Source organism: Balaenoptera acutorostrata, chromosome X (genome assembly GCF_949987535.1).
Source record: "Balaenoptera acutorostrata chromosome X, mBalAcu1.1, whole genome shotgun sequence".
Classification (NCBI taxonomy): domain Eukaryota; kingdom Metazoa; phylum Chordata; class Mammalia; order Artiodactyla; family Balaenopteridae; genus Balaenoptera; species Balaenoptera acutorostrata.
This window is the reverse complement of record NC_080085.1, coordinates 73,500,773-73,527,706: the sequence shown is the minus strand read 5'-3', so window position 1 is coordinate 73,527,706 and position 26,934 is coordinate 73,500,773. Positions and strand designations below refer to the sequence as shown.

Genomic DNA, 26,934 nt, shown 5'->3' with positions numbered 1-26,934 from the left:
ACTAATCAACTGGGTATGAATCAATCAAGCTTACCAGACATGAACCAGCCAGGCACGATCTTACTTGGTATGAACCAATTGGACATGAACCAATCAAGTACAAGCCAACCTGACACTAACCAACTGGGTCAACCAGGCACGAGGCAACTAGGCCTGTGCCAAATAAGCATGAGGCAACCTGGCACATGCATGCAGGCCTGAGTCAACTAGGCATGAGGCAAACAGTCGTGAGCCAATCAAGCACGACCCAATCAAGCACAAGTCAGCCAGGCCTGAGTCAATCAGGCATGAGTCAACTGCAACCAGACCCGAGCCAATCTAGCATGAGTGAACCAGGTATGAGGCAACCATGCCCAAGCCAATCCAGCACGAATCAACAAGGCATGAGGCAACCAGGCCCAAGCCAATCAATCATGAGTCAGCCAGGCATGAGGCAACCATGCCCGAGCCAATCCAGCACAAGTCAACCAGGCCCAAGCCAATCAGGCACAAGCCAAACATGCATGAGCCAAACAGGCAGGAGACAATCAAGCATGAGGCAACCAAGTGTGAATTCTTTCCGAGTAAGACCTGTGGAGGCTCGAAACTGCCTATGTTTTCCTCAAAGAGTTTTATAGTGCCTGGCCTTTAATCCATTTTGAGTTTATTTTTGTGTATGGTGTTAGGGAGTGTTCTAATTTCATTCTTTTACATGTACCTGTCCAGTTTTCTCAGCACCACTTATTGAAGAGTCTGTCTTTTCTCCATTGTATATTTTTGCCTTCTTTGTCATAGATTAGGTGACCATAGGTATGTGGGTTTACCTCTGGGCTTTCTGTCCTGTTCCATTGAGCTATATTTCTGTTTTTGTGCCAGTACCATAGTGTCTTGATTCCTGTAGCTTTGTAGTATAGTCTGAAGTCAGGGAGCCTGATTCCTCCAGCTCCATTTTTCGTTCTCAAGATTGCTTTGGCTATTCGGGGTCTTTTGTGTTTCCATACAAATTGTAAAATTTTTTGTTCTAGTTCTGTGAAAAATGCCATTGGTAATTTGATAGGGATTGCATTGACTCTGTAGATTGCTTTGGGTAGTATAATCATTTTCACAAAATTGATTCTTCCAATCCAAGAACATGGTATATCTCTCCATCTGTTTGTGTCATCTTTGATTTCTTTCATCAGTATCATAATTTTCTGAGTACAGGTCTTTTGCCTCCTTAGGTAGCCCTAGGTATTTTATTCTTTTTGTTGCAATGGTAAATGGGAATGTTTCCTTAATTTCTCTTTCCAATCTTTCATTGTTAGTGTATAGGAATGCAAGAGTTTTCTGTATATTAATTTTGCATCCTGTGACTTTACTGCATTCATTGATTGGCTCTAGTAGTTTTCTGGTAGCATCTTTAGAATTTTCTATGTATAGTATCATGTCATCTGCAAACAGTGACAGTTTTAGTTCTTCTTTTCCAATTTGGATTCATTTTATTTCTTTTTCTTCTCTGATTGCTGTGGCTAGGGCTTCCTAAACTGTGTTGAATAACAGTGGTGAGAGTGGATATCCTTGTCTTGTTCCTGATCTTAGAGGAAATTCTTTCAGTTTTTCACCATTGAGAATGATGTTTGCTGTGGGTTTGCCATATATGGGCTTTATTATGTTGAGTTAGGTTCCATCTATGCCCACTTGCTGGAGAGTTTTTTTTTTTTTATCATAAATGGGTGTTGAATTTTGTCAAGAGCTTTTTCTGCATCTAATGAGATGATCATATGGTTTTTATTCTTCAATTTTTTAATATGGTATATCACATTGATCGATTTGCATATATTGAAGAATCCTTGCATCCTTGGGATAAACCCCACTTGTTCAAGGTGTACGATCCCATTAATGTGTCATTGGATTCTGTTTGCTAGTATTTTGTTGAGGATTTTTGTGTCTATGTTCATCAGTGATATTGGCCTCTAATTTTTTTTTTGTGACATCTTTGTCTGGTTTTGGTATCAGGGTGATGGTGGCCTCGTAGAATGAGTTTGGGAGTGTTCCTCCCTCTGTTAAATTTTGGAAGAGTTTGAGAAGGATAAGTGTTAGCTCTTCTCTCAATGTTTGATAGAATTTGCCTGTGAAGCCATCTGGTCCTGGACTTTTGTTTGCTGGAAGATATTTAATCACAATTTCAATTTCAGTACTTGTGAATAGTCTGTTCATCATATTTTCTGTTCCTTCCTGGTTCAGTCTTGGAAGGTTGTACTTTTCTAAGAATGTGTCCATTTCTTCCAGGTTGTCCATTTAATTGGCATATAGTTTCTTGTAGTAGTCTCTTATGATCCTTCGTATTTCTGTGGTGTCCGTTGTAAATTCTTCTTTTTCATCTCTAATTTTATTGATTTGAGTCCTCTCCCTTTTTTTCTTGATGAGTCTGGCTAAAGGTTTATCAATTTTTTTTATCTTCTCAAAGAACCAGCTTTTAGTTTTATTGATCTTTGCTATTGTTGTCTTCATTTCTATTTCATTTATTTCTACTGTGATCTTTATGATTTCTTTCCTTCTACTAACTTCGGGGTTTTTCTTTTGTTCTCCTTTCTCTAGTTGCTTTAGGTGTAATATTCAGTTGTTTATTTGAGATTTTTCTAGTTTCTTGAGGTAGGATTGTACTGCAATAAACTTCCCGCTTAGAACTGCTTTTGTTGCATCCCATAGGTTTTGAGCCATCGTGTGTTTTTGTCATTTTTTTTCTGGGTATGTTTTGATTTCCTCTTTGATTTCTTCAGTGATCTCTTGGTTATTTAGTAGCGTATTGTTTAGCCTCCATGTATTTGTATTTTTTACAGTTTTTGTTTTTCCTGTAATTGACTTCTAATCTCATAACATTGTGGTCAGAAAAGATGCTTGAAACGATTTCAATTTTCTTAAATTTACAGAGGTTTGATTGCTGACCCAAGATGTGATCTATCCTGGAGAATGTTCCATGAGCACTTGAGAAGAAAGTGTATTCTGCCACTTTTGGGTGGAATGTCTTATAAATATCAATTAAATCTATTTGGTCTATTGTGTCATTTAAAGCTTGTGTTTCCTTTTTTATTTTCTGTCCGGGTGATCTGTTAATTGGTGTAAGTGGGGTGTTAATGTCTCCCACTATTATTGTGTTACTGTCAGTTTCCCGTTTTATGGCTACTAGCATTTGCTTTATGTATTGAAGTGCTCCTATGTTGGTTGCATAAATATTTACAATTATCTTCCTCTTGGGTTGATCACTTGATCATTATGTAGTGTCCTTCCTTGTCTCTTGTAATAGTCTTTATTTTAAAGTCTATTTTGTCTGATATGAGTATTGCTACTCCAGCTTTCTTTTGATTCCCATTTGCTTGGAATATCTTTTTCCATCCCCTCACTTTCAGTCTGTGTGTGTCCCTAGGTCTGAAGTGGGTCTCTTGGAGACAGCATATATATGAGTATTGTTTTTGGATCCATTCAGCTAGTCTGTGTCTTTTGGTTGGAGCCTTTAATCCATTTACATTTAAGGTAATTATCGATATGTATGTTCCTATTACCATTTTCTTAATTGTCATGGGTTTTTTCTTGTAGGTCTTTTCCTTCTCTTGTGTTTCCTGCCTAGAGAAGTTCCTTTAGCATTTGTTGTAAAGCTGGATTGGTGGTGCTCAATTGTCTTAGCTTTTGCTTGTCTGTAAAGCTTTTGATTTCTCCTTCAAATCTGAATGAGAACGTTGCTGGGTAGAGTATTCTTGGTTTTAGGTTTTTCCCTTTTGTCAATTTGAATATATCATGTCACTCCCTTCTGGCCTGCAGAGTTTCTGCTGAGAAATCACCTGATGACCATATTAGAGTTCTTTTGTACATTATTTGTTGCTATTCCCTTGTTGCTTTCAATATTTTTTCTTTATCTTTAATTTTTGTCAATTTGATTACTATGTGTCTCGGTGTGTTCCTCCTTAGGTTTATCCTGCCTGGGACTCTCTGCCCTTACTGGATTTGGGTGACTGTTTCCTTTCCCATGTTAGGGAAGTTTTCAGCTATTATCTCTTCAAGTACTTTCTCAGGTTCTTTCTCTTCTCCCTCTGGTACCCCTATAATGCGAATGTTGGTTGTTTAATGTTGTCCCAGAGGTCTCTTAGACTGTCTTCATTACCTTTCATTCTTTTTTCTTTATTCTGCTCCTCAGCAGTTATTTCCACCATTCTCTCTTCCAGCTTACTTATTGGTTCTTCTGCCTCAGTTATTCTGCTGTTGATTCCTTCTAGTGTATCTTTCATTTCAGTTATTGTGTTGTTCATCACTCATATTTTGTTCTTTAGTTCTTCTAGGTCCTTGTTAAACATTTCTTGTGTCTTCTCGATCCATGCCTCCATTCTCTTTCTGAGATCTTGGAACATCTTTACTGTCATTATTCTGAATTCTTTTTCAGGTAGATTGCCCATTTCCTCTTTGTTTATTTGGCCTTGTGGGATTTACCTTGCTCCTTTGTCTGCAACATATTTCTCTGTTGTTTCATTTTGTCTAACCTGTTGTGTTTATGGTCTCCTTCTGCAGGCTGTAGGGTCATAGTTCCTCTTGCTTCTGTTGTCTGCCCCCTGGTGAGTGAGGTTGCTCCAGGGGCTTGTGTAGGCTTCCTGGTGTGAGGGACTGGTACCTGCACTCTGGTGGGTGGAGCTGAGTCTTTTCCCTCTGAAGGGCAGGGCCGTGTCAAGTGGTGTGTTTTGGAGTGTCTGTGAGCTTAGTACGACTTTAGGCAGCCTGTCTGCTGATGGCTGGGGCTGTGTTCCTGTCTTGCTGGTTGTTTGGCATGAGGTGTCTTGTGCTGGAGCCTGCAGGCAGTTGTGTGGGGTTGGGTCTTGATGTTGACATGGACTCCTCCAGGAGTGTGCATGCTGAGTAATATTGCCTGGGGCCAGAAATTCTCTGGCAGTCCAGTGTCCTGGACTTGGCGCTCCACTCTGGAGGCTCAGACCCAGCCACTGGCCAAGGAACCAAGAGCCTGCAAGCTGCACAGTGTGGCCAGAGAAAAAGGAAAGAAAAGAAAAGAAAACCAACAGACAAACAAAACCCAAGACAAATAGCAAAAACAACAGCAAACAAACAGCAGCAATAACAACACTACATACACACAGAAAAATTAAAAGAAAATTAAAAAAAACAAGAGAACAAACATACAAAAGAATTAAAAAATGAGAATAGTCAATAAGGACTAAATGAACAAGAACAAAAAATGAAGAAGAAAACAAAAACAGAAAGCAAACTAAAAAAAAAAAGCAAACACAAAACAAATACATAAAAATGATCAAAAAAATATAAAAAACAAAGAACAAAACCAAAAATAAACACAAAACCACAAAAAAGTAAAGTAAAAATAGAAAAATCAAAAAATATATTAAAATTTTTTATAGAATAAATAATAATAAATAATAAAAACAACCACAACTGAACAAAATGAAATAGTAATAATAATATTTTCCTAGGCTCTCTGCTGTCAGTGTTCTTACTCCCACAGTGAGCCAGAGCCAACCCCTGCCTCCCCAGGAGGCCCTCCAATACCTCTACTTAGGTCTCTGGACCTGCTGTGGGCACTGTGGGGGCAGCTCAGACTCTGGGCTGGCCCAACTCCTGTGTGTACTTTCCCCCAAAGTCCACTGCTGCTAAAGCTAGAACAGACTCAGTTGTGAGAGCACTTTTTGTCCATCCACATACTCCACAGATGCAGGGTTTACCAAGCTGATCTTGGGGATTTAATTCTCAGCTTGTGCAGCTGCATGGAGAGATTTCCATTCCTCTTCCTTAGTCACACCACCCCTGGTGCTCAGCTTTGGTTTTAGCCCCACCTCTGCGTGTGCACCACCCTCAGGTGCCTGTTTCTTTCCCTGGTGAGAGGAATTGAAAGCAGCGGCTGATTGGGGCACACTTACTCACTTAGGCCGGGGAGGGGCACAGCGGCCACAACTGGGGTGTGTGTGAATTGCCTGCGGCTGCATAGACTGTTGCAACAGACTGGGGTGTGCTCGCTCTTGTGGGAATCCCTCCCAGTGCCTGCTGAGGCAGGGGCTGGCATGTGGAGGCAGTGGTGGCCCTGACCCCTTGCATGCCACTCAACAATGGAGCCTTGTTTCCTAGGTAGACCATGCTTCCTCTAGGGGCATTCAACCTGTGGAGCCCCTCACTCCCATCCCCTTTGTTATATATGCACAGCCAACATTGGTCCTGTCCCTGGATCTGCTTTCTTAACCCCATGCTTTAGCACTCAGCCCCCATCAGCTTTGGTGGATTCCCATTTCAGGCAGGGGTGCCCAGGGCTGATTCCCAAGGAGGCTTTGGGATGGGCAGCGCTCAGGTCCCCAGAGCCTACACGGGTGGAGGAGGCCTTGGCTTGAGGGGCGGGCAAGGTTGCTCAGATGGGTGACTCTCCCAGTGGCTGTGGAGGCTGAAGAAGCCAGCAGGTGGGAAAAGGGTTGTAATTGTGGCTCCGCCCCTTGCACGCCACTCAGCAATGATGCCTTGCTTCTATGGTGTCCCGGGCTTTTTCTGCAGACTTTCCTGGCTGTGGAGCTCCTTACTCTGTCCCTTCAGGCTGTCTTTTCACAGCCAACAGCTGTCCCCTCCCTGGGTCCACGCTCCAAACCTCACTTTCCAACACACAGCCCCCCTTCGCAACAGGTAACTTATGACTCAGGCTGGAATGTGCAGAGCTGCTGTGTAGGCCATGCGTGCAGTTCTTACTTTGTCCTGCCTTCCACAGACCATCTACTGCATTCTCCTTTGATCCCCTGAATGTCCTTTTCTGTCCTAGCTGCTTTCCCCACCATGAGGGAGTTTATCTGAGCGTGGGGACCTCCCCTCACTTTCAGCTTCCCACCAGGGTTGCCGGTCCCTGTTTTGATTCCTTTTTCCTTTTTTTCTTCTTCCTTTCATCCTACCCAGTTGTGAGGGGATTTTCTTGTCCTTTTAGGTGTCCAAAGTCTTCCGCTAATGTTCAGCAGGTGGTCTATGAGAACTGTTCCATTTGTAGATGTATTCTTGATGTACTTGTGAGGAGCAATGAATTTCATGTCCTCCTATTCTGCCATCTTGACTTCTCCTCAATTTTAACTTTAAAAGAGGATCTTTGATAAAAGGAATGCTTAACTCAAATGAATGACCTGTCAGTGATAGAATTTCAGGTATTAATGGCTAAGATTTTAGGGTAGGGCCTCTTGCTTTGAAGACCACACCTACATGTAGAAGCTAATGATTGACTGCCCAGGAAACAATATTTGTCCACAACAAATTTTCCATATAATTTCAGACTGTTCTTTGACTCCTGAAGCCCATCCACAGATAGCCTCCCAGAAGTCCAAGGAGCAGGGTTAAAAATTTCTGATTTAAAATTCATTTAAATGATTTTCCTGGAAATCATCCCAGTGCAGTAAAGGTGATAAACTATTAGCCATACTTCAGCTACTGTGCTGAAGTTCTGTGGCACTCAAGGCAATCATGTATGTAATGCACAACCTAAACAATTCCATATAAAAGTCCATATAAAAGCAGTAGCCTAGATTTTTTAAAGGAGTAAATATGTGGCTGGAACAAGGCACAGGTTATAGGTAAGGAAAACTTGGAAAAGAGTTTTGTAATGGAACTGTTTCCACATATATATGTATATAATTTAAATTAGGCCAAGTTTCTGTTCCCTTTGATCAGAGCATGTATTTTAATGGACAAAATAAAATACCAGAAGTTTTCTACTGAAATCTATCTGTTGAAATGATGCTAGGCCTGGTTACAGATCTGTAAGAACTGGGTTATCTATCTTCCCATGCCTTCCATTCTATTCTATCCCCAAAAGCTCCCACATCATTTCTCTAACTGGCATTAATCCACATGACTAGGTCATCAATCAAAATACTATGCCCAACATGTTAATTATTCTAGAAGCACATTTTTCCAGGTAGAAAATAATTTTAAAGGTTTTTTTTTCTTAGCTTAGTATCTGACACCCAGTTGGCAATTAATAAATTTATTATTGAACAACAGTGAATCTTTCTATCCAGAAAACTTACCTTCCTTATCTTTCCAAACAGTGCCCATTGTTATCACCAAGGGAAAAATATATCACTAGATTCTCCGAGTTCGGTGAACCTGTATCTGTGAAGTTCCTAGCCACATTTACTTTTGAATTTGCCTCATGTACCTGAATATACACTAGATGTTTCTTGGAAATAATTCTAATGAATGTTCACTGTAGAAAAATAATAGAAAAGCTAAATTACTCTGTATCATAGACATGAATATAATGATTAATTAGCTTTGGGATGTTATTCTCTGATACATACATGTCCATTCACCCTAACTCCTGTTCATTGATAAGTTTTCAAAGCATTCTCTCTTTGCTTTGCAAGGGATTTACGAGAGTTTGCCATCTACAAACTGTTTCCATCTACATATATATGTGTAATATATATATATATATATATATATATATACATATATATATTACACACATATATATAAAACTCATATATATAAATACTCATTCCTTAACTGAGTATTTTGCAGGTTTTACTTACTGTCCTGCCACTAAAATTCTTCCAACCATCCTTTGTATGAATCTGTTTTATCCTATTCTTAATCACCACACCACAGCATTATTTGGGGATCTAGTCACTTTATGGCTAGGCAGCTATAACTTCTTGCTTACCAGACTTTCCATTTAAAGCCTTTTATTATGGTGGTTCTCAAACTGTGGTTTTTGGACCATTGGTGATCCATAAGAAGGACTGTGTACTATTAATATCTGATTTTTGTTCTTTATGCAAACATTGAGTGCATACTAGGGGAAGGCCATGTGCTAAGTACTATAAAGGATATCAGATTATTAAATTATAGCCCCTGCCCTCAAAGAGCATACAGTGTCTTAGGGAAGGTGCTCAAAACAGCAGTCAAGATGCTCAAATTCCATTGGGCTCTGGTTGTACTGAGAATAAAATCCAAATTTCTTAGCAATGCTGTACATAATCTGGCCCTTGCTGTCTTCCTTATATATTTTATACATTTTTTCCATTATAAATTTAATGCAATTCCAGTCAAAATCCCCAAATTTTCACATGGAAGATTAAACATGTGACTGTTTCTAGAAAAATTCCAAAAAGAAGAGTGATGAGGGGAGATGATCCCTATCAGATATTATAAAGCTGTAAGTAATTAAAATACTATGGTAATCTATTACCATAGATGCAGAGATAGATCATTGGAACAGAATGGAGAGTCCAGAAATTCTGTTCAGTATATATGAGAATGTAGTACATGATAAAATGGACACTTCAAGTCAGTTAATAAAAGATGGGTTATTAAATAAACAGTGTTGGGATAACTGGGAGAAAAAGATAAAGGTGAAATTCCACCTTACTTCTTACATACACACACACAAACAAAACTAAATTAATAAAATTAATATAAGGAATTTAAAACAGATTGGTGCTTGCTAGAGGGGAGAGGTAGGGGTGGGGGAAATGGGTGAAGGTAGTTAAAAGGTAAAGGTTTCCAGGTATAAGATAAATAAGCTCTGGGGATGTCATGTACAGTATGGTGACTATAGTTAACAAAACCATAGTGTATATTTGGAAGTTATTAAGAGAGTAGATCTTAAAAGTTCTCATCACAAGAAATAAATTGTAACTATGTGAGATCATTGATGTTAACTAACCTTATCGTGGTAATCATTTCACAATATATACATACATCAAATCATTACGTTGCCCACCTTGGACTAATACAATGTTACATGTCAGTTATATCTTAATAAAACTGGAAAAAATTTAAAAAAAAATAAGAAGGGAACAAAAGTGACTATTTTTATAATCCCAAAGTGGGGATTGCCCTTCCAAGCTTGAGATCCAAACTATGAAGAATTGATTTGAATGTGTAGAATTATTTTAAAAAGCCAAATAAACAAGAGTCTAAAGTTAAATTGGGAAGAACACCTCACAAGCAAACACAACAGACTTCTCCGTAAAGTCTATGAGCTTTATAATACATAGACTTTGTGATATCTACCTTGAATGCTCAGAAAAACTTTTGGCTTTACTTCCTGATTTCTGGTTGTATTCAAGGCTAGTTACCTAGACAGTTGACCTTCACAGGAATGATGTATTGACATAGTTAATCTTCTCTATATATATTCTCTTGTTGCATATGCTGTTTTGGATTTTAAGTTTCTAGATGACTGGAGTTAAGTCTGACTCACTTTTAATACTACCCAGGACATCATATGTTAATAAATGCTCAATAAAAGCTTCATGCTTATCATCTTTAGAATTTGTTACTAGGAATTCTCTGGTGGTCTACTGGTTAGGACTTGGCACTTTCACTGCCGTGGCCCATGTTCAATCCCTGGTCAGGGAACTAAGATCCCACAAGGAGCTCAGTACAGCCAAAAAATAAAAAAAAATTTTTTTTAATAATTAAAAAAATTTTTCTACTAAACCATAAACTGAAAGTTTTCTCTACTTTGACAGGAATTGGCTGCCTGTGAAAACATGCTAGATGCAATGAAGTTAACAGAAAAGGGTAAGATGTTTTATGGTATTTTCAGAGCTAGAAAAAGAAGCATGGCATAATGTATGCACAAAGCACTACTTGTACCTAGATATGTGGACACTGCTGTCCTTGGTACACAAAGAAGTTGTCATTAATAGTATTTAGATATACAGGTCAAAAGTTTGTATAAAAAGCTATTGTTTAATAGCTTTGTCAGTGCACCACTATTTTATATTTTCCTCATTTTTAAAGTATGAAATTGATAGTTAAGAGCTTTTACATCTTTGCAGTGGCAATAAATTTCAACTAATTTTGGAAATGTAAAATGAGAAGTGTAGTTGGTCAAATACAATATAATTTAATGCCCAATGTTAGTAGTAGCTTGATAGGATGAAATGGATAAAAGCAAAATGACTTAAAACTATTTTCAAGATATTTACTACATTTTGAGAGCCAGCAATATTAATACCCAATGCTAGTGTTTTATGATGAATTGCAACATTTTAGGCAGGAAATGTGAACACTGAGAGAAGAGATGATTAAAGTGTACAGACAGTCCCTGACTTATGTACGACTTTGAACAATTTTTCGACTTTATAAAGCAATACACATTCAGTAGAAACTGTACCTCAAATTTTGAATTTTGTCCTTTTCCTGAGCTAGCTATATGCAATAGGATACTCTCTTATGATGCTGGGTAGCAGCAGTGAGCCACAGCTCCTAGTCAGCCATGTGATCATGAGGGTAAATAACTGATACACTTACAACCATTCTGTACCCATACAACCATTCTGTTTTCACTTAGTATTCAATAAATTACATGAGATATTTGACACTTTATTATAAAATAGGCTTTGTGTTAGATGATTTTGCCCAACTCTAGGCTAATGCAAGTGCTCTGAGCAGGTTTAAGGTAGGTTAGGCTAAGCTATGATGTTTGATAGGTTAGGTGTACTAAATGCATTTTTGACTTTTATGACATTTTCACCTTATGATGGGTTTATCAGGATGTAACCCTATTGTAGGTCAAGGAAAGTCTGTATAAAATTATACACTTGGAATTCTAAATGAATTTGAGGATCAGCTTTACCACTCTTGTAAAAAAGGATGTTAGAATTTTGATAGGGACGACATTGAATCTTTAGATCACTTTGGGTACTATTGACATCTTAACAATGTTAAGTCTTACCTATGAACATGGGATATCTTTTAATTTATTTAGGTCTTTAACTTCTTTCAGCAATGTTTTATAGTTTTTAGTATGCAAGTGTTTCACCTCCTTGTGTAGATTCGTTCCTAGGTATTTAATTATTTTAGAGGCGATTGTAAATGGAATTTCTTTTTAAATGTACTTTTTGGTTTGTTCTTTGCTGGTGTATAGAAATAAGACTGATTTTTGTTTGTTGATCTTGTAGCCTGAAACTTTAATGAATTAATTTATTAGTGTTAATAGCTTTCTTTTGGATTCTTTGGGATTGTCAATCAGTAGGATCATGTCATCTGCAAATAGAGAGAATTTTACCTCTTCCTTTCTAATTTGGATGGCTTTTATTTCTTTTTCTTGTCTAACAGCTCTAGCTATAACTTCCAGTACAATGTTGAATAGCAGTGGTGAGAGTGGGCATCCTTGTCTTGTTCCTAATCTTAGGGGGAATGCTTTCAGTCACTCACCATTAAAGTAAACTTTTTTTAAAAATAGGTACCCATTATCATGTTGAGGAATTTCCCTCTATCCCTAGTTTTCTAAGGGCTTTCATCATAAAAGGGTGTTGGATTTTGTCAATTGCCTTTTCTGCACCGAGATGGTCATGTGTTTTTTCTCCCCTTTGATTGATTTCCTTATGTTGAACCATCCTTTCGTTCCTAGGATGAATCACACGGTCATAGTGAATGATCCTTTTAATATGCTGTTGAGTTCAATTTGCTATTTTGTTGAGTATTTTTGCATCTGTATTAATAAGAGATATTTATTTGCCTTTTTTTTCTGCTAGCTTTCAGCTTAGCTTACTCCTTTTTCTAGTTTTTAATTAAATGTGTAAGGTTAGGTCACGGCTTGATCTTTCTTCCTCCCTCCTTCCCTTCCTTCCCTTTCTTCCCTTTTTTCTTTCCTTCCTTCCTTCCTTTCTTTTTCTTTCTTTCTTTCCTTTATTTCTTCCTTTTCTTTCCTTTCTTTCTTTCCCTCCCTCCCTCCCTTCCTTTTTTAATGTTGGAATTTACAACTATAAGTTCCCTTCTGAGCACTTCTTTCATTGCATCCCATAAGTTTTATATATTGCTTTCATTCTCATTTCTCTCTGTTTTATAATTTCTCTTGTTATTTCTACTTTGAGCCAAAGTTGTTTGAGTGCATTGTTTAATTTCCACATATTTGTGAATTTCCTAGTTTCCTTCTATCAGTTTCTAGTTTCAATCCATTGTGATTGGAAAAGGTACTTTGTATGGTTTCAATCTTTCAAAATGTATTAAGACTTGCTTTTTGGCCTAATATATGGTCTATCCTAGAGAAAGTTCAAGAAAAAATGTGTATTATGTTGTTGGGTGGGATGCACTGTATATTTCTGTTAGGTCCAATTGATCTATAGTTTTGTTCAAATAATCTATTAACATATTTATCATTGGTCTCTTTGTTCAGTACATTATTGAAATTGATGTAATGAAGTTTCCTAGTATTATTTTAGAGCTGTCTCTTTCTATCTTCAATTCTGTCAATATTTGCTTCATATATTTTGGAGCTCTGATGTTTGGTGCATAAATGTTTATAAATGTTATATCTTCTTGGAAAATTGAACCTTCTATCACTATACAATATCCTTCTCTGCAGTAAGAGTTTTTTACTTAAAGTCTATTTTGTCTTATATTAGTACAGCCATCCCAGCTTTCTTCTGATTACTATTTTCATGAAATGTCTTTTTCATTCATTTCACTATCAACCTTCTTGTGCGTTTTTTCTTTTTAATCTAAAGTAAGACTCTTACAGACAGCATATAGTTGGATCATTTTTTTAAAATTTTTTTAACATCTTTATTGAAGTATAATTGCTTTACAATGGTGTGTTAGTTTCTGCTTTAAAACAAAGTGAATCAGTTATACATATACATATGTTCCCATATCTCTTCCCTCTTGCGTCTCCCTCCCTCCCACCCTCCCTATCCCACCCTTCTAGGTGGTCACAAAGCACCGAGCTGATCTCCCTGTGCTATGCGGCTGCTTCCCACTAGCTATCTATTTTACATTTGGTAGTGTATATATGTCCATGACACTCTCTCACCCTGTCACATCTCACCCCTCCCCCACCCCATATCATCAAGTCCATTCTTTAGTAGGTCTGTGTCTTTATTCCCACCTTGCCACTAGGTTCTTCATGTCCTTTTTTTTTCCCCTTAGATTCCATATATATGTGTTAGCATACGGTATTTGTTTTTCTCTTTCTGACTTACTTCACTCTGTATGACAGACTCTAACTCCATCCACCTCATTACAAATACCTCCATTTCATTTCTTTTTATGGCTGAGTAATATTCCATTGTATATATGTGCCACACCTTCTTTATCCATTCATCCGATGATGGACACTTTGGTTGCTTCCATGTCCTGGCTATTGTAAATAGAGCTGCAATGAATATTTTGGTACATGACTCTTTTTGAATTATGGTTTTCTCAGGGTATATGCCTAGTAGTAGGATTGCTGGGTCGTATGGTACTTCTATTTTTAGTTTTTTAAGGAACCTCCATACTGTTCTCCATAGTGGCTGTATCAATTTACATTCCCACCAACAGTGCAAGAGGGTTCGCTTTTCTCCACACCCTCTCCAGCATTTATTGTTTCTAGATTTTTTGATGATGGCCATTCTGACCAGTGTGAGATGATACCTCATTGTAGTTTTGATTTGCATTTCGCTAATGATTAAGGATGTTGAGCATTCTTTGATGTGTCTGTTGGCCATCTGTATATCTTCTTTGGAGAAATGTCTGTATAGGTCTTCTGCCCATTTTTGGATTGGGTTGTTTGTTTTTTTGTTATTGAGCTGCATGAGCTGCTTGCAAATCTTGGAGATTAATCCTTTGTCAGTTGCTTCATTTGCAAATATTTTCTCCCATTCTGAGGGTTGTCTTTTGGTCTTGTTTATGGTTTCCTTTGCTGTGCAAAAGCTTTTAAGTTTCATTAGGTCCCATTTGTTTATTTGTGTTTTTATTTCCATTTTTCTAGGAGCTGGGTCAAAAAGGATCTTGCTGCAATTTATGTCATAGAGTGTTCTGCCTATGTTTTCCTCTAAGAGTTTGATAGTGTCTGGCCTTACATTTAGGTCTTTAATCCATTTTGAGTTTATTTTTGTGTATGGTGTCAGGGAGTGTTCTAGTTTCATACTTTTACATGTACCTGTCCAATTTTCCCAGCACCACTTATTGAAGAGACTGTCTTTTCTCCACTGTATATGCTTGCCTCCTTTATCAAAGATAAGGTGACCATATGTGTGTGGGTTTATCTCTGGGCGTTCTATCCTGTTCCATTGATCTATATTTCTGTTTTTGTGCCAGTACCAAACTCTTTTGATTACTGTAGCTTTGTAATATAGTCTGAAGTCAGGGAGCCTGATTCCCCCAGCTCCATTTTTCGTTCTCAAGATTGCTTTGGCTATTCGGGGTCGTTTGTGTCTCCATACAAATTGTGAAATTTTTTGTTCTAGTTCTGTGAAAAATGCCTGTGGTAGTTTGCTAGGGATTGCATTGAATCTGTAGATTGCGTTGGGTAGTAGAGTCATTTTCACAATGTTGATTCTTCCAATCCAAGAACATGGTATATCTCTCCATCTATTTGTATCATCTTTAATTTCTTTCATCAGTGTCCTATAATTTTCTGCATACAGGTCTTTTGTCTCCTTAGGTAGGTTTATTCCTAGATATTTTATTATTTTTGTTGCGATGGTAAATGGGAGTGTTTTCTTAATTTCACTTTCAGATTATTCATCATTAGTATATAGGAATGCAAGAGATTTCTGTGCATTAATTTTGTATCTTGCTACTTTACCAAATTCATGGATTAGCTCTAGTAGTTTTCTGGTGGCAGTTTTAGGATTCTCTATATATAGTATCATGTCATCTGCAAACAGTGACAGCTTTACTTCTTCTTTTCCGATTTGGATTCCTTTTATTCCTTTTTCTTCTCTGATTGCTGTGGCTAACACTTCCAAAACTATGTTGAATAAAAGTGGTGAGAGTGGGCAACCTTGTCTTGTTCCTGATCTTAGTGGAAATGGTTTCAGTTTTTCACCATTGAGGACAATGTTGGCTGTGGGTTTGTCATATATGGCCTTTATTATGTTGAGGAAAGTTCCCTCTATGCCTACTTTCTGCAGGGCTTTTATCATAAATGGGTGTTGAGTTTTGTTGAAAGCTTTCTCTGCATCTATTGAGATGATCATATGGTTTTTCTCCTTCAGTTTGTTAATATGATGTATCACGTTGATTGATTTGCATATATTGAAAAATCCTTGCATTCCTAGAATAAACCCCCCTTGATCATGGTGTATAATCCTTTTAATATGCTGTTGGATTCTGTTTGCTAGTATTTTGTTGAGGATTTTTGCATCTATGTTCATCAGTGATATTGGCCTGTAGTTTTATTTCTTTGTGACATCTTTGTCTGGTTTTGGTATCAGGGTGATGGTGGCCTCGTAGAATGAGTTGGGGAGTGTTCCTCCCTCTGCAATATTTTGGAAGAGTTTGAGAAAGATAGGTGTTAGCTCCTCTCTAAATGTGTGATAGAATTCGCCAGTGAAGCCATCTGGTCCTGGGCTTCTGTTTGTTGGAAGATTTTTAATCACAGTTTCAATTTCAGTGCTTGTGATTGGTCTGTTCATATTTTCTATTTCTTCCTGGTTCAGTCTCGGCAGTTTGTGAATTTCTAAGAATCTGTCCATTTCTTCCAAGTGGTCCATTTTATTGGCATAGAGTTGCTTGTAGTAATCTCTCACGATCGTTTGTATTTCTGCAGTGTCAGTGGTTACTTCTCCTTTTTCATTTCTAATTTTATTGATTTGAGTCTTCTCCCTTTTTCTCTTGATGAGTCTGGCTAATGGTTTGTCAATTTTGTTTATCTTCTCAAAGAACCAGCTTTTAGTTTCATTGATTTTTCCTATTGTTTCCTTCATTTCTTTTTCATTTATTTCTGATCTGATCTTTATGATTTCTTTCCTTCTGCTGGCTTTGGGGGTTTTTTGTTCTTCTTTCTCTAATTGCTTTAGGTGCAAGGTTAGGTTGTTTATTCGAGATGTTTCCTGTTTCTTGAGGTACGACTGTATTGCTATAAACTTCCCTCTTAAAACTGCTTTTGCTGCGTCCCATAGGTTTTGGGTCGTCGTATCTCCATTGTCCTTTGTTTCTAGGTATTTTTTGATTTCCCCTTTGATTTCTTCAGTGATCACTTCGTTATTAAGTAGTGTATTCTGTAGCCTACGTGTGTTTGTATTTTTTACAGATCTTTTCCTGTAATTGATATCTAGTCTCATAGCGTTGTGGTCGGAAGAGATACTTGATACGATTTCAATTTTCTTAAATTTACCAAGGCTTGATTTGTGACCCAAGATATGATCTATCCTGGAGAATGTTCCATGAGCACTTGAGAAAAATGTGTATTCTGTTGTTTTTGGGTGGAATGTCCTATAAATATCAATTAAGTCCATCTTGTTTAATGTATCATTTAAAGCTTGTGTTTCCTTATTTATTTTCATTTTGGATGATCTGTCCATTGGTGAAAGTGGGGTGTTAAAGTCCCCTACTATGATTGTGTTACTGTCGATTGCCCCTGTTATGGCTGTTAGTATTTGCCTTATGTATTGAGGTGCTCCTATGTTGGGTGCATAAATATTTACAATTGTTATCCCTTCCTCTTGGATCGATCCCTTGATCATTATATAGTGTCCTTCTTTGTCTCTTGTAATAGTCTTTATTTTAAAGTCTATTTTGTCCGATATGAGAATTGCTACTCCAGCTTTCTTTTGATTTCCACTTGCATGGAATATCTTTTTCCATCCCCTCACTTTCAGTCTGTATGTGTCTCTAGGTCTGAAGTGGGTCTCTTGTAGACTGCATATATATGGGCCTTGTTTTTGTATACATTCAGCCAGTCTGTGTCTTTTGGTGGGGGCATTTAATCCATTTACATTTAAGGTAATTATTGATATGTATGTTCCTATTCCCATTTTCTTAAATGTTTTGGGTTTGTTCTTGTAGGTGTTTTCCTTCTCTTGTGTTTCTTGCCTAGAGAAGTTCCTTTAGCATTTGTGGTAAAGCTGGTTTGGTGGTGCTGAACTCTGTCAGCTTTTGCTTGTCTGTAAAGGTTTTAATTTCTCCATCACATCTGAATGAGATCCTTGCTGGTTAGAGTAACCTTGGTTGTAGGTTTTTCTCCTTCATCACTTTAAGTATATCCTGCCACTCCCTTCTGGCTTGCAGAGTTTCTGCTGAAAGGTCAGCTGTTAACCTTATGGGGATTCCCTTGTGTGTTATTTGTTGTTTTTCCCTTGCTGCTTTTAATATGTTTTCTTTATATTTAATTTTTGATAGTTTGATTAATATGTGTCTTGGCGTGTTTCTCCTTGGATTTATCCTGTATGGGACTCTCTGTTCTTCCAGGACTTGATTAACTATTTCCTTTCCCATATTAGGGAAGTTTTCAACTATAATCTCTTCAAATATTTTCTCAGTCCCTTTCTTTTTCTCTTCTTCTTCTGGGACCCCTATAATTCGAATGTTGGTGCGTTTAATGTTGTCCCAGAGGTCTCTGAGACTGACCTCAGTTCTTTTCATTCTTTTTTCTTTATTGTGCTCTGCAGTAGTTATTTCCACTATTTTATCTTCCAGGTCACTTATCCGTTCTTCTGCCTCAGTTATTCTGCTATTGATCTCGTCTAGAGTATTTTTAATTTCATTTATTGTGTTTTTCATCTTTGCTTGGTTCCTCTTTAGTTCTTCTACATCCTTGTTAAATGTTTCTTGTATTTTGTCTATTCTATTTCCAAGATTTTGGATCATCTTTACTATCATTATTCTGAATTCTTTTACAGGTAGATTGCCTATTTCCTCTTCATTTGTTAGGTCTGGTGTTTTTTGACCCTGCTCCTTCACCTGCTGTGTGTTTTCTTGTCTTCTCATTTTGCTTATCTTACTGTGTTTGGGGTCTCCTTTTCACAGGCTGCAGGTTCGTAGTTCCCATTGTTTTTGGTATCTGTCCTCAGTGGCTAAGGTTGGTTCAGTGGGTTGTGTAGGCGTCCTGGTGGAGGGGACTAGTGCCTGTGTTCTGGTGGATGAGGTTGGATCTTGTCTTTCTGGTGGGCACGTCCACGTCTGGTGGTGTGTTTTGGGGTGTCTGTGGCCTTATGATTTTAGGCAGCCTCTCTGCTAATGGATGGGGCTGTGTTCCTGTCTTGCTAGTTGTTTGGCATAGGGTGTCCAGCACTGTAGCTTGCTGGTCGTTGAGTGAAGCTGGGTCTTGATGTTGAGATGGAGATCTCTGAGAGATTTTCACCATTTGGTATTACGTGGAGCTGGGAGGTCTCTTGTGGACCAGTGTCCTGAAGTTGGCTCTCCCACCTCAGAGGCACAGCCCTGATGCATGGGTGGAGCACCAAGAGCCTTTCATCCACACAGCTCAGAGTATAAGGGAGAAAAAAATAGAATGAAAGAAAGAAAGAGGATAAAATAAAATAAAATAAAGCTATTATAATAAAAAATAAGAAAAAAAAGTATTAAGAGTAAATGTATTCAGAAAAAATTTTTTTTTAATTTTTAAAGATAGATTTATTAATTTTTTATAATAAAAATAAGAAAAAAATATTAAGAAAAAAATTTATTAAGAAAAAAATTTTAATTTTTTAAAATAAAAAATATGAAAAAAATTATTAAATTTTTTTTAAATTTCTGAAAATAGAAAATAAGGAAAAAATTATTAAGAAAACATTTATTAGGGAAAAAAAAATTTTAAGTTAAAAAAAAAACAAAAAAACGGACGGACCTAACCCTAGGACTAATGGTGAAAGCAAAGCTATACAGACAAAATCTCACCCAGAAGCATACACATATCCACTCACAAAAAAAGGAAAAGGGGAAAAATTAATATATCCTGCTCTCAAAGTCCACCTCTTGAATTTGGGATGATTCGTTGTCTATTCAGGTATTCAACAGATGCAGGCACATCAAGTTGTTTGTGGAGCTTTAATCCACTGTTTCTGAGGCTGCTGGGAGAGATTTCCCTTTCTCTTCTTTGTTCGTAGAGCTCCCGGGGTTCAGCTTTGGATTTGGACCCGCCGCTGCATGTAGGTCACCTGAGGACGTGCGTTCCCCGCCCAGACAGAATGGGGTTAAAGGAGCAGCTGCTTCGGGGGCTCTGGCTCACTCAGGCCGGGGGGAGGGAGGGGTACGGATGTGTGCCGAGCCTGCAGTGGCAGAGGCCGGCATGACGTTGCAGCAGCCTGAGGCGCACCGTGCGTTCTCCCGGGGAAGTTGTCCCTGGACCACGGGAGCCCGGCAGCGGCGAGCTGCACCGGCTCCCAGGAGGGGTGGTGTGGAGAGTGACCTGCGCTCGCACACAGGCTTCTTGGTGGTGGTAGCAGCAACCCTAGCGTCTCCTGCCCGTCTCTGGGGTCAGTGCTGATTACTGCGGCTCGCGCCTGTCTCTGGGTTCCGTGCTGTTAGCCGCGGCTCGCACCTGCCTCTGGGGTCCACGCTGATAGCCACAGCTCGCGCCCACCTCTGGGGTCCGCGCTGATAACAACAGCTCACGCCCGTGTCTGCAGTTCATTTAGGCGGCGCTCTGAATCCCCTCTCCTTGTGCGCCATGAAACAAAGAGGCAAGAAAGAGTCTCTTGCCTCTTTGGCGGCTGCAGACTTTTTCTCGGGCTCCCTCCCGGGTAGCTGTGGCACACTAGCCCCCCTCAAGCTGTTTCACGCCACCAGCCCCAGTCCTCTCCCTGCGATCCGACTGAAGCCCGAGCCTCGGCTCCCAGCCCCTGCTTGCCCCAGCGGGTGAGCAGACAAGCCTCTCGGGCTGGTGAGTGCTGCTTGGCGCCGAGCCTCTGTGTGGGAATCTCTCCGTTTTTCCCTCTGTGCCCCTGTTGCTGTGGGATCCGCGCTGATAGCCGCGGCTCGCGCCCGTCTCTGGAGTTCGTTAAGGCGGCGCTCTGAATCCCCTCTCCTTGCGCACTGCGAAACAAAGAGGCAAGAAAATGTCTCTTGACTCTTCGGCAGCTGCAGACTTTTTCTCAGACTCCCTCCCGGCTAGCACCGAAGCACGAGCCTCAGCTCCCAGCCCCGCCCGCCCCGGCGGCTGAGCAGACAAGCCTCTCGGGCTGGTGAGTGCTACTCAGCACCGATCCTCCATGCAGGAATCTCTCCGCTTTGCCCTCCACACCCCTGTGGCTGTGCTCTCCTCCGTGGCTCTGAAGCTTCCCCCCTCTGCCACCCGCAGTCTCTGCCCACGAAGGGGCTTCCTAGTGTGTGGAAACCTTTCCTCCTTCACGGCTCCCTCTCACTGGCGCAGGTCCCGTCCCAATTCTTTTGTCTCTGTTACTTCTTTTTTCTTTTGCCCTACCCAAGTACATGGGGATTTTCTTGCTTTTTGGGAGGTCTGATGTCTTCTGCCAGCGTTCAGTAGGTGTTCTGTAGGAGCAGTTCCACGTGTAGATGTGTTTCTACTGTATCTGTGGGAAAGAAGGTGATCTCCGTGTCTTACTCTTCCGCCATCTTGCTCCTCTCCCTTGGATCATTTTTAAAAGTTCATTCTGCTAATCTCTCTTTTGATTAGAGCATTTAATCCATTACATTTAAAGTAATTACTGATAAGGAGGGACTTCTGACATTTTCCTATTTGTTTTCTATATAGTTTTTTGTCCTTCATTTCCAACATTGCTACCTTCTTTTGTATTTAGTTGATTTTTGTAGTAAAATGTTCTCATTTCCTTATGTGTATATTCTATAGACATTTTCTTTGTTGTTATTGTGGGGATTACATTTAACATCTTAAAGTTATAACAATAAAATTTGAATTTATACTAGCTTGATTTCAATAGCATACAAAAACTCTTCTCCTGTACACGTCAATTCCCCTTTTATGTTACTGATGTCACAGATTACATCTTTATACATTGTGTGCCCAAGAACACACATTAATGACTAATTTTATGCACTTGTCTTTTAAATCATGTAGAAAATAAAAAGAACTACAAACAAATTTAAAATAACACTAGTTCTTTATAATTGCCCATGTATTTACCTTTAACTAGGCACCATAACCTTTATCTTTATTTCTTCATATGGCTTTGAGTTACTACCTATTTTCCTTCCATTTCAACCTGAAGGACTCCTTTTAGCATTTTATGCAGGGCAGGTCGGGAGATAACAAACTTCCTCAGGTTCTTTGTTTGGGGGGTGGTGAGTCTGGGGATATCTTAATTTCTCCTTCATTTTTGAAGGACAGTTTTGGTGGATGTAGAATTCTTGGTTGACAAGTTTCTGCACTTCTCCCCTCCTTCCCTGTCCCCAGTACTTTGAGTATATCAATCCACTGCCTTTTGGCTTCCAAGGTTTCTGACGAGAAATCAGATGATAATCCTACTGAAGATCCATTGTATGTGACAAGTTACTTCTGCCTTGCTGCTTTCAAGATTTTCTCTTTGTCTTTCAACAGTTTATGTGTCTTGGTGTTGACTTTTTGGGGTTTATACCACTTGGAGTTTGTTGAACTTGGATTTCTAGATTGATGTCTTGCATCAAATCTGGGAAGTTTTCAGTTGTTATTCAAATATTCTTTTTTCCTTTCTCTCTCTTCTTCTGAGAGTCCCATAATTTGTATCTTGGTCCATTTGATGGTGTTCCACAGATACCTTAGGCTCTTTGCTTTTCCTCATCTTTTTTTCCCCTCAGACTTGATAATTTCAATTGTCCTATCTTCAAGTTAACTCATTCTTTCTTCTGCTTGCTTAGAAATTCTGATTTTGAACCCCTAGAGTGCACTTCTCATTTATTATACTTTTCAACTTCAGAGTTTTTTAATGGGCATTCTTTTTTTTATAATTTCTATTTATTGATATTCCTATTTTGTTTATACAAAATATATTTTATCTTTGTGCATGTCACCCTTTAGCTCTTTTAGCACCTTTAAGACAGTTGTTTTAAAGTCATTGTTTAGTAAGTCTGACATCTGGGGTTCCTCAGGTATGTTTTCTGTTAATTTACTTGGTTCCTTTGAATGAGCTATACTTTCCAGTTTCTTTGTATGCACTGTGATTTTTTGTTGTTGAAAACTGGACATTTTAATCTTATAATGTGTTAACTCTTGAAATCAAATTCTCTTGCTTCTCCAGGATTGGCTGGTTTTTTATTGTTATAGGGTGCCTGTGTCAGAGATCAATCTGAGTTAAATGTTTAAAGGTATTTTAAAGTCTTTTCTAAGTCTGTGTCTTTCCCTGATCATGCATGGTGGCTTTCTATATTCTCCTGTATACATGGTTGTTTTTGAATGTCTAACAAAACTGGTGTGGCTCCTTTAAATCTCCTGGAAGCTGCTTTAGTTGATGGATGTTAGAAAAATGGCGGCCAGTCTCCAAGTCCTCACCTCAGCATTGAGAGTAGCAATCCACTCCAGCAATTCAGGAGTCTCAGCAGTCCCTACAGTTGTCTGCCATGAGATGAGGTAGGAGATGATGGAGTGGGGGGTGTGTGCTTGGAAGCCACCACTGGGCTGATGGCTGAATTTTGCCAAAATTAACTGCAGTTTACCAGCCAAGCTGTCCTCTGGAAGTTGTAAGTATTCAAATAAACTCTAGTGTTCCAAAATATTCACTTCAGGCAGTTTATGCCAGTACAGTTGTTGTATAGGTGAAGAAAGGAATTCTGGTGCTGCCAACTCCACCATCTTCCTTTTCTCTACTGTAAATTTTCTAACATATTTTATGTGAATTGATATTTCAGATGTACTCAGGGGTGGCTTTGGGGGCAATCCCCTTTTCTACTGCTTGATTGCAGAAGTACACAATCATCAAAAACCATCAGGTAAAATAAACCTTCCTTTTTCAATTTAATCTAGAGTATATTTTCTCTATCCTGAAAACAAAGTACAGTTTGATAGCATATAACTACTATTAAGCAGAGGAGAAGAGCGTAAGTACATAAATTGAGTCTTGTTTTTTAGAGAAAATGTATGGTATGCACTTATGTTTGTAAATGCATAGAAAAAAAATTTAGGAAGAATATACTCCACACTGTTAAAAGATGGGTTATCTCTTAAAGTTTGTATTATAAAGGACTTAAACCTTCTACATTTCTGTATTGCTTGAAATTTTGTCCAGCAAGCTTTTATTACTTTAATAGTTATTTTGGAGGAAAGAACATTACAAGATTCAAAGCATTAACCTCTTTATACCCTCTCTTTCCTCTTCCTAGGCAAAGTGACTGTTGGATTTGCCATGTACTACTTTACATACGACCCCTGGATTGGCAAGTTACTTTACCTAGAGGACCTCCATGTCATACAAGCTTACCGAGGTCAAGTAACACTTATAGTATTACTTATACTTTAAAAATTAAAATGGTATATTTTAATTTAAGGAGAGTTAGTATAAATGTGTTTAAGCTAGTTTATGTAACTCATTTCTATTTCATGAGCCTGATCACTATCCTAGTTATCCTTGCATATGGTGAAGACTCAATCACTGATTAGAAAAAGATTTATTAGTTCCCATCAAGGCTTGAATAAGCCAAGTTATCAAAGCTATATTTTCATGTTTAAAAACGTGCTTTTACATTTTGTGTTGGTTTGTCTAAAATGAATAGGAAATATATTCTGTGATAAGATGATAGTGATAGGGACACATTTCCTCTTCACTGATCTTTAAAGTAAATCCAAAATCTTTTCCATTAACTTTGGAACCACATGCCAATTAGGAAAAAGAGATATGAAAAACATTCATGAGTTGAATTTTGACACAAGCTATTACGAATATATAACAACCAGATACAGGGTTTAAAGTAAAGCAAATAACTTGTTAAATGGAGTTTTTCAACTTATGTTTTTTTCATTTTGCATTATCTATTTAAAAGGTCTAGGTATTGGAGCTGAAATGCTGAAGAGGCTAAGTCACGTATATATTACAGTTAGTATTATTATTCTATATGCTATCCTTTTCTTCATCAAATGTTATTATTTAACATGGCATAACTTAGATAATTTATCTTAACATCTGAACATAATCTCAAAATATGCTTAATTTTTTATTCTAATTACACTGGATCTTCAAAATAGATATTCATACAGGTCATAATTGAGTTATGTTTAATTAAGAGTTGTGTTCTATATAACCCACAACCACATTATATACCTTTTTGCTACAAAGCAGAAGTAAGCAAAAGGGAGATTAGAAGGCAATTTTACCCATAAAATAGGTCTACCGTATGAATATGAGAACAGTATAAAAAGATTCTTTTATATTTTGGAAATACACATGAGAATTTTAGGTAAACTTTTTCTATAGAATAAAGAATAAAAATAGTGAAGTAGATTTATAGAAAACCAATGAGTAGACTTTGGAAAAGTGTTTTGGACTTTTAAAGAAAGTATTTTATAACTTGACGGGACTTTTTTTCTTTTTACAGATTTAGAGAAGTCCAAGAGATAACTATTGTATTATTTTTGGGGAGTATTTTACACACACACAGTGCCTTGCATACAGTAGACCTTTAATAAAATAAATGTGCTACAGCAAAGGAAACCATAAACAAGACCAAAAGACAACCCTCAGAATGGGAGAAAATATTTGCAAATGAAGCAACTGACAAAGGATTAATCTCCAAGATTTACAAGCAGCTCATGCAGCTCAATAACAAAAAAACGAACAACCCAATCCAAAAATGGGCAGAAGATCTAAATAGACATTTCTCCCAAGAAGATATACAGATGGCCTACAGACACATGAAAGAATGCTCAACATCATTAATCATTAGAGAAATGCAAATCAAAACTACAATGAGATATCATCTCACACCGGTCAGAATGGCCATCATCAAAAAATCTAGAAACAATAAGTGCTGGAGAGGGTGTGGAGGAAAGGGAACACTCTTGCACTGTTGGTGGGAATGTAAATTGATACAGCCACTATGGAGAACAGTATGGAGGTTCCTTAAAAAACTACAAATAGAACTACCATACGACCCAGCAATCCCACTACTGGGCATATACCCTGAGAAAACCATAGGTCAAAAAGAGTCATGTACCAAAATGTTCATTGCAGCTCTATTTACAATAGCCAGGACATGGAAGCAACCTAAATGTCCATCGACAGATGAATGGATAAAGAAGATGTGGCACATATATACAATGGAATATTACTCAGCCATAAAAAGAAATGAAATGGAGGTATTTGTAATGAGGTGGATGGAGTTAGAGTCTGTCATACAGAGTGAAGTAAGTCAGAAAGAGAAAAACAAATACAGTATGCTAACACATATATATGGAATCTAAGGGAAAAAAAAAAAAGGCCATGAAGAACCTAGTGGCAAGACAGGAATAAAGACACAGACCTACTAGAGAATGGACTTGAGGATATGGGGAGGGGGTGGGGTGAGATGTGACAGGGTAAGAGAGTGTCATGGACATATATACACTACCAAATGTAAAATAGATAGCTAGTGGGAAGCAGCCGCATAGCACAGGGAGATCAGCTCGGTGCTTTGTGACCACCTAGAGGGGTGGGATGGGGAGGGTGGGAGGGAGGGAGATGCAAGAGGGAAGAGAAATGGGAACATATTGTATATGTATAACAGATTCACTTTGTTATAAAGCAGATGCTAACACACTATTGTAAGGCAATTATACTTCAATAAAGATGTTTGAAAAAAAAAATAAATGTGCTAATGAAGATTATACTTTCAAGTAACAGTAATCTCCATTTGTTTTTAAACAGATAGCCATCAGAAGCCAGTGAAACTGCATGCACTTTCTGGTCGTCATTTGGAACCAGGCTTCTACTGACTACTACACTCATCGAGGGGCTTTAGACCTTTCCTCCGAGGAGGGCAGGCATCTGTTCAGGTTTAACAGAGAAGAACTCATGGACATGGCAGGGGAAGAGTGAAAGATGACTCATCACAAATTGCCCCAATACAGGCTCCAACATTTAAATGTCACCTGAGTCCAACAGCAGTTTGATTTTGAGTGTTGTACAATACAACAAGTGAACAAACTCTCGTTTCAGCAGATCTTTTACTCTGAAACAGATTTTACAGATATAGTCAACTTTCCATTATCCAAACTAATATAATAATGGCTAGTAGCAGAGCTGATGATCCAAAATAGCAGATAATTCAAGAATAACTTACACTTGGCTTTAGGGTATTTATTTTTTTATCCACCATATCTTATTATATTTCAAATGCTTATATTTTTACACTGTAACACAC

The 26,934-nt window shown here is 38.2% G+C and overlaps 1 protein-coding gene across 1 annotated transcript; it reads left to right on the top strand.

Annotated features, from left to right (window-relative positions):
• The first annotated feature begins 212 nt into the window (after positions 1-212).
• Positions 213-26,609, top strand: SATL1 (spermidine/spermine N1-acetyl transferase like 1). The gene is made up of 6 exons (XM_057537657.1): positions 213-563; positions 10,467-10,518; positions 23,452-23,532; positions 23,923-24,024; positions 24,580-24,620; positions 26,496-26,609. Exons 1-6 carry the CDS (start codon positions 213-215, stop codon positions 26,607-26,609), a joined length of 741 nt encoding a protein of 246 aa, XP_057393640.1.
• Positions 26,610-26,934: the final 325 nt, after the last annotated feature.

Coding starts and splice junctions, on each gene's coding strand:
- SATL1 (XM_057537657.1), top strand. CDS start 213: ATGAGGCAAACAGTCGTGAGCCAATCAAGCACGACCCAATCAAGCACA. Junction 564..10,466: donor CAAGTGTGAATTCTTTCCGA/GTAAGACCTGTG, acceptor CTACTTTGACAG/GAATTGGCTGCCTGTGAAAA. Junction 24,621..26,495: donor TGCTGAAGAGGCTAAGTCAC/GTATATATTACA, acceptor ATTTGGAACCAG/GCTTCTACTGACTACTACAC.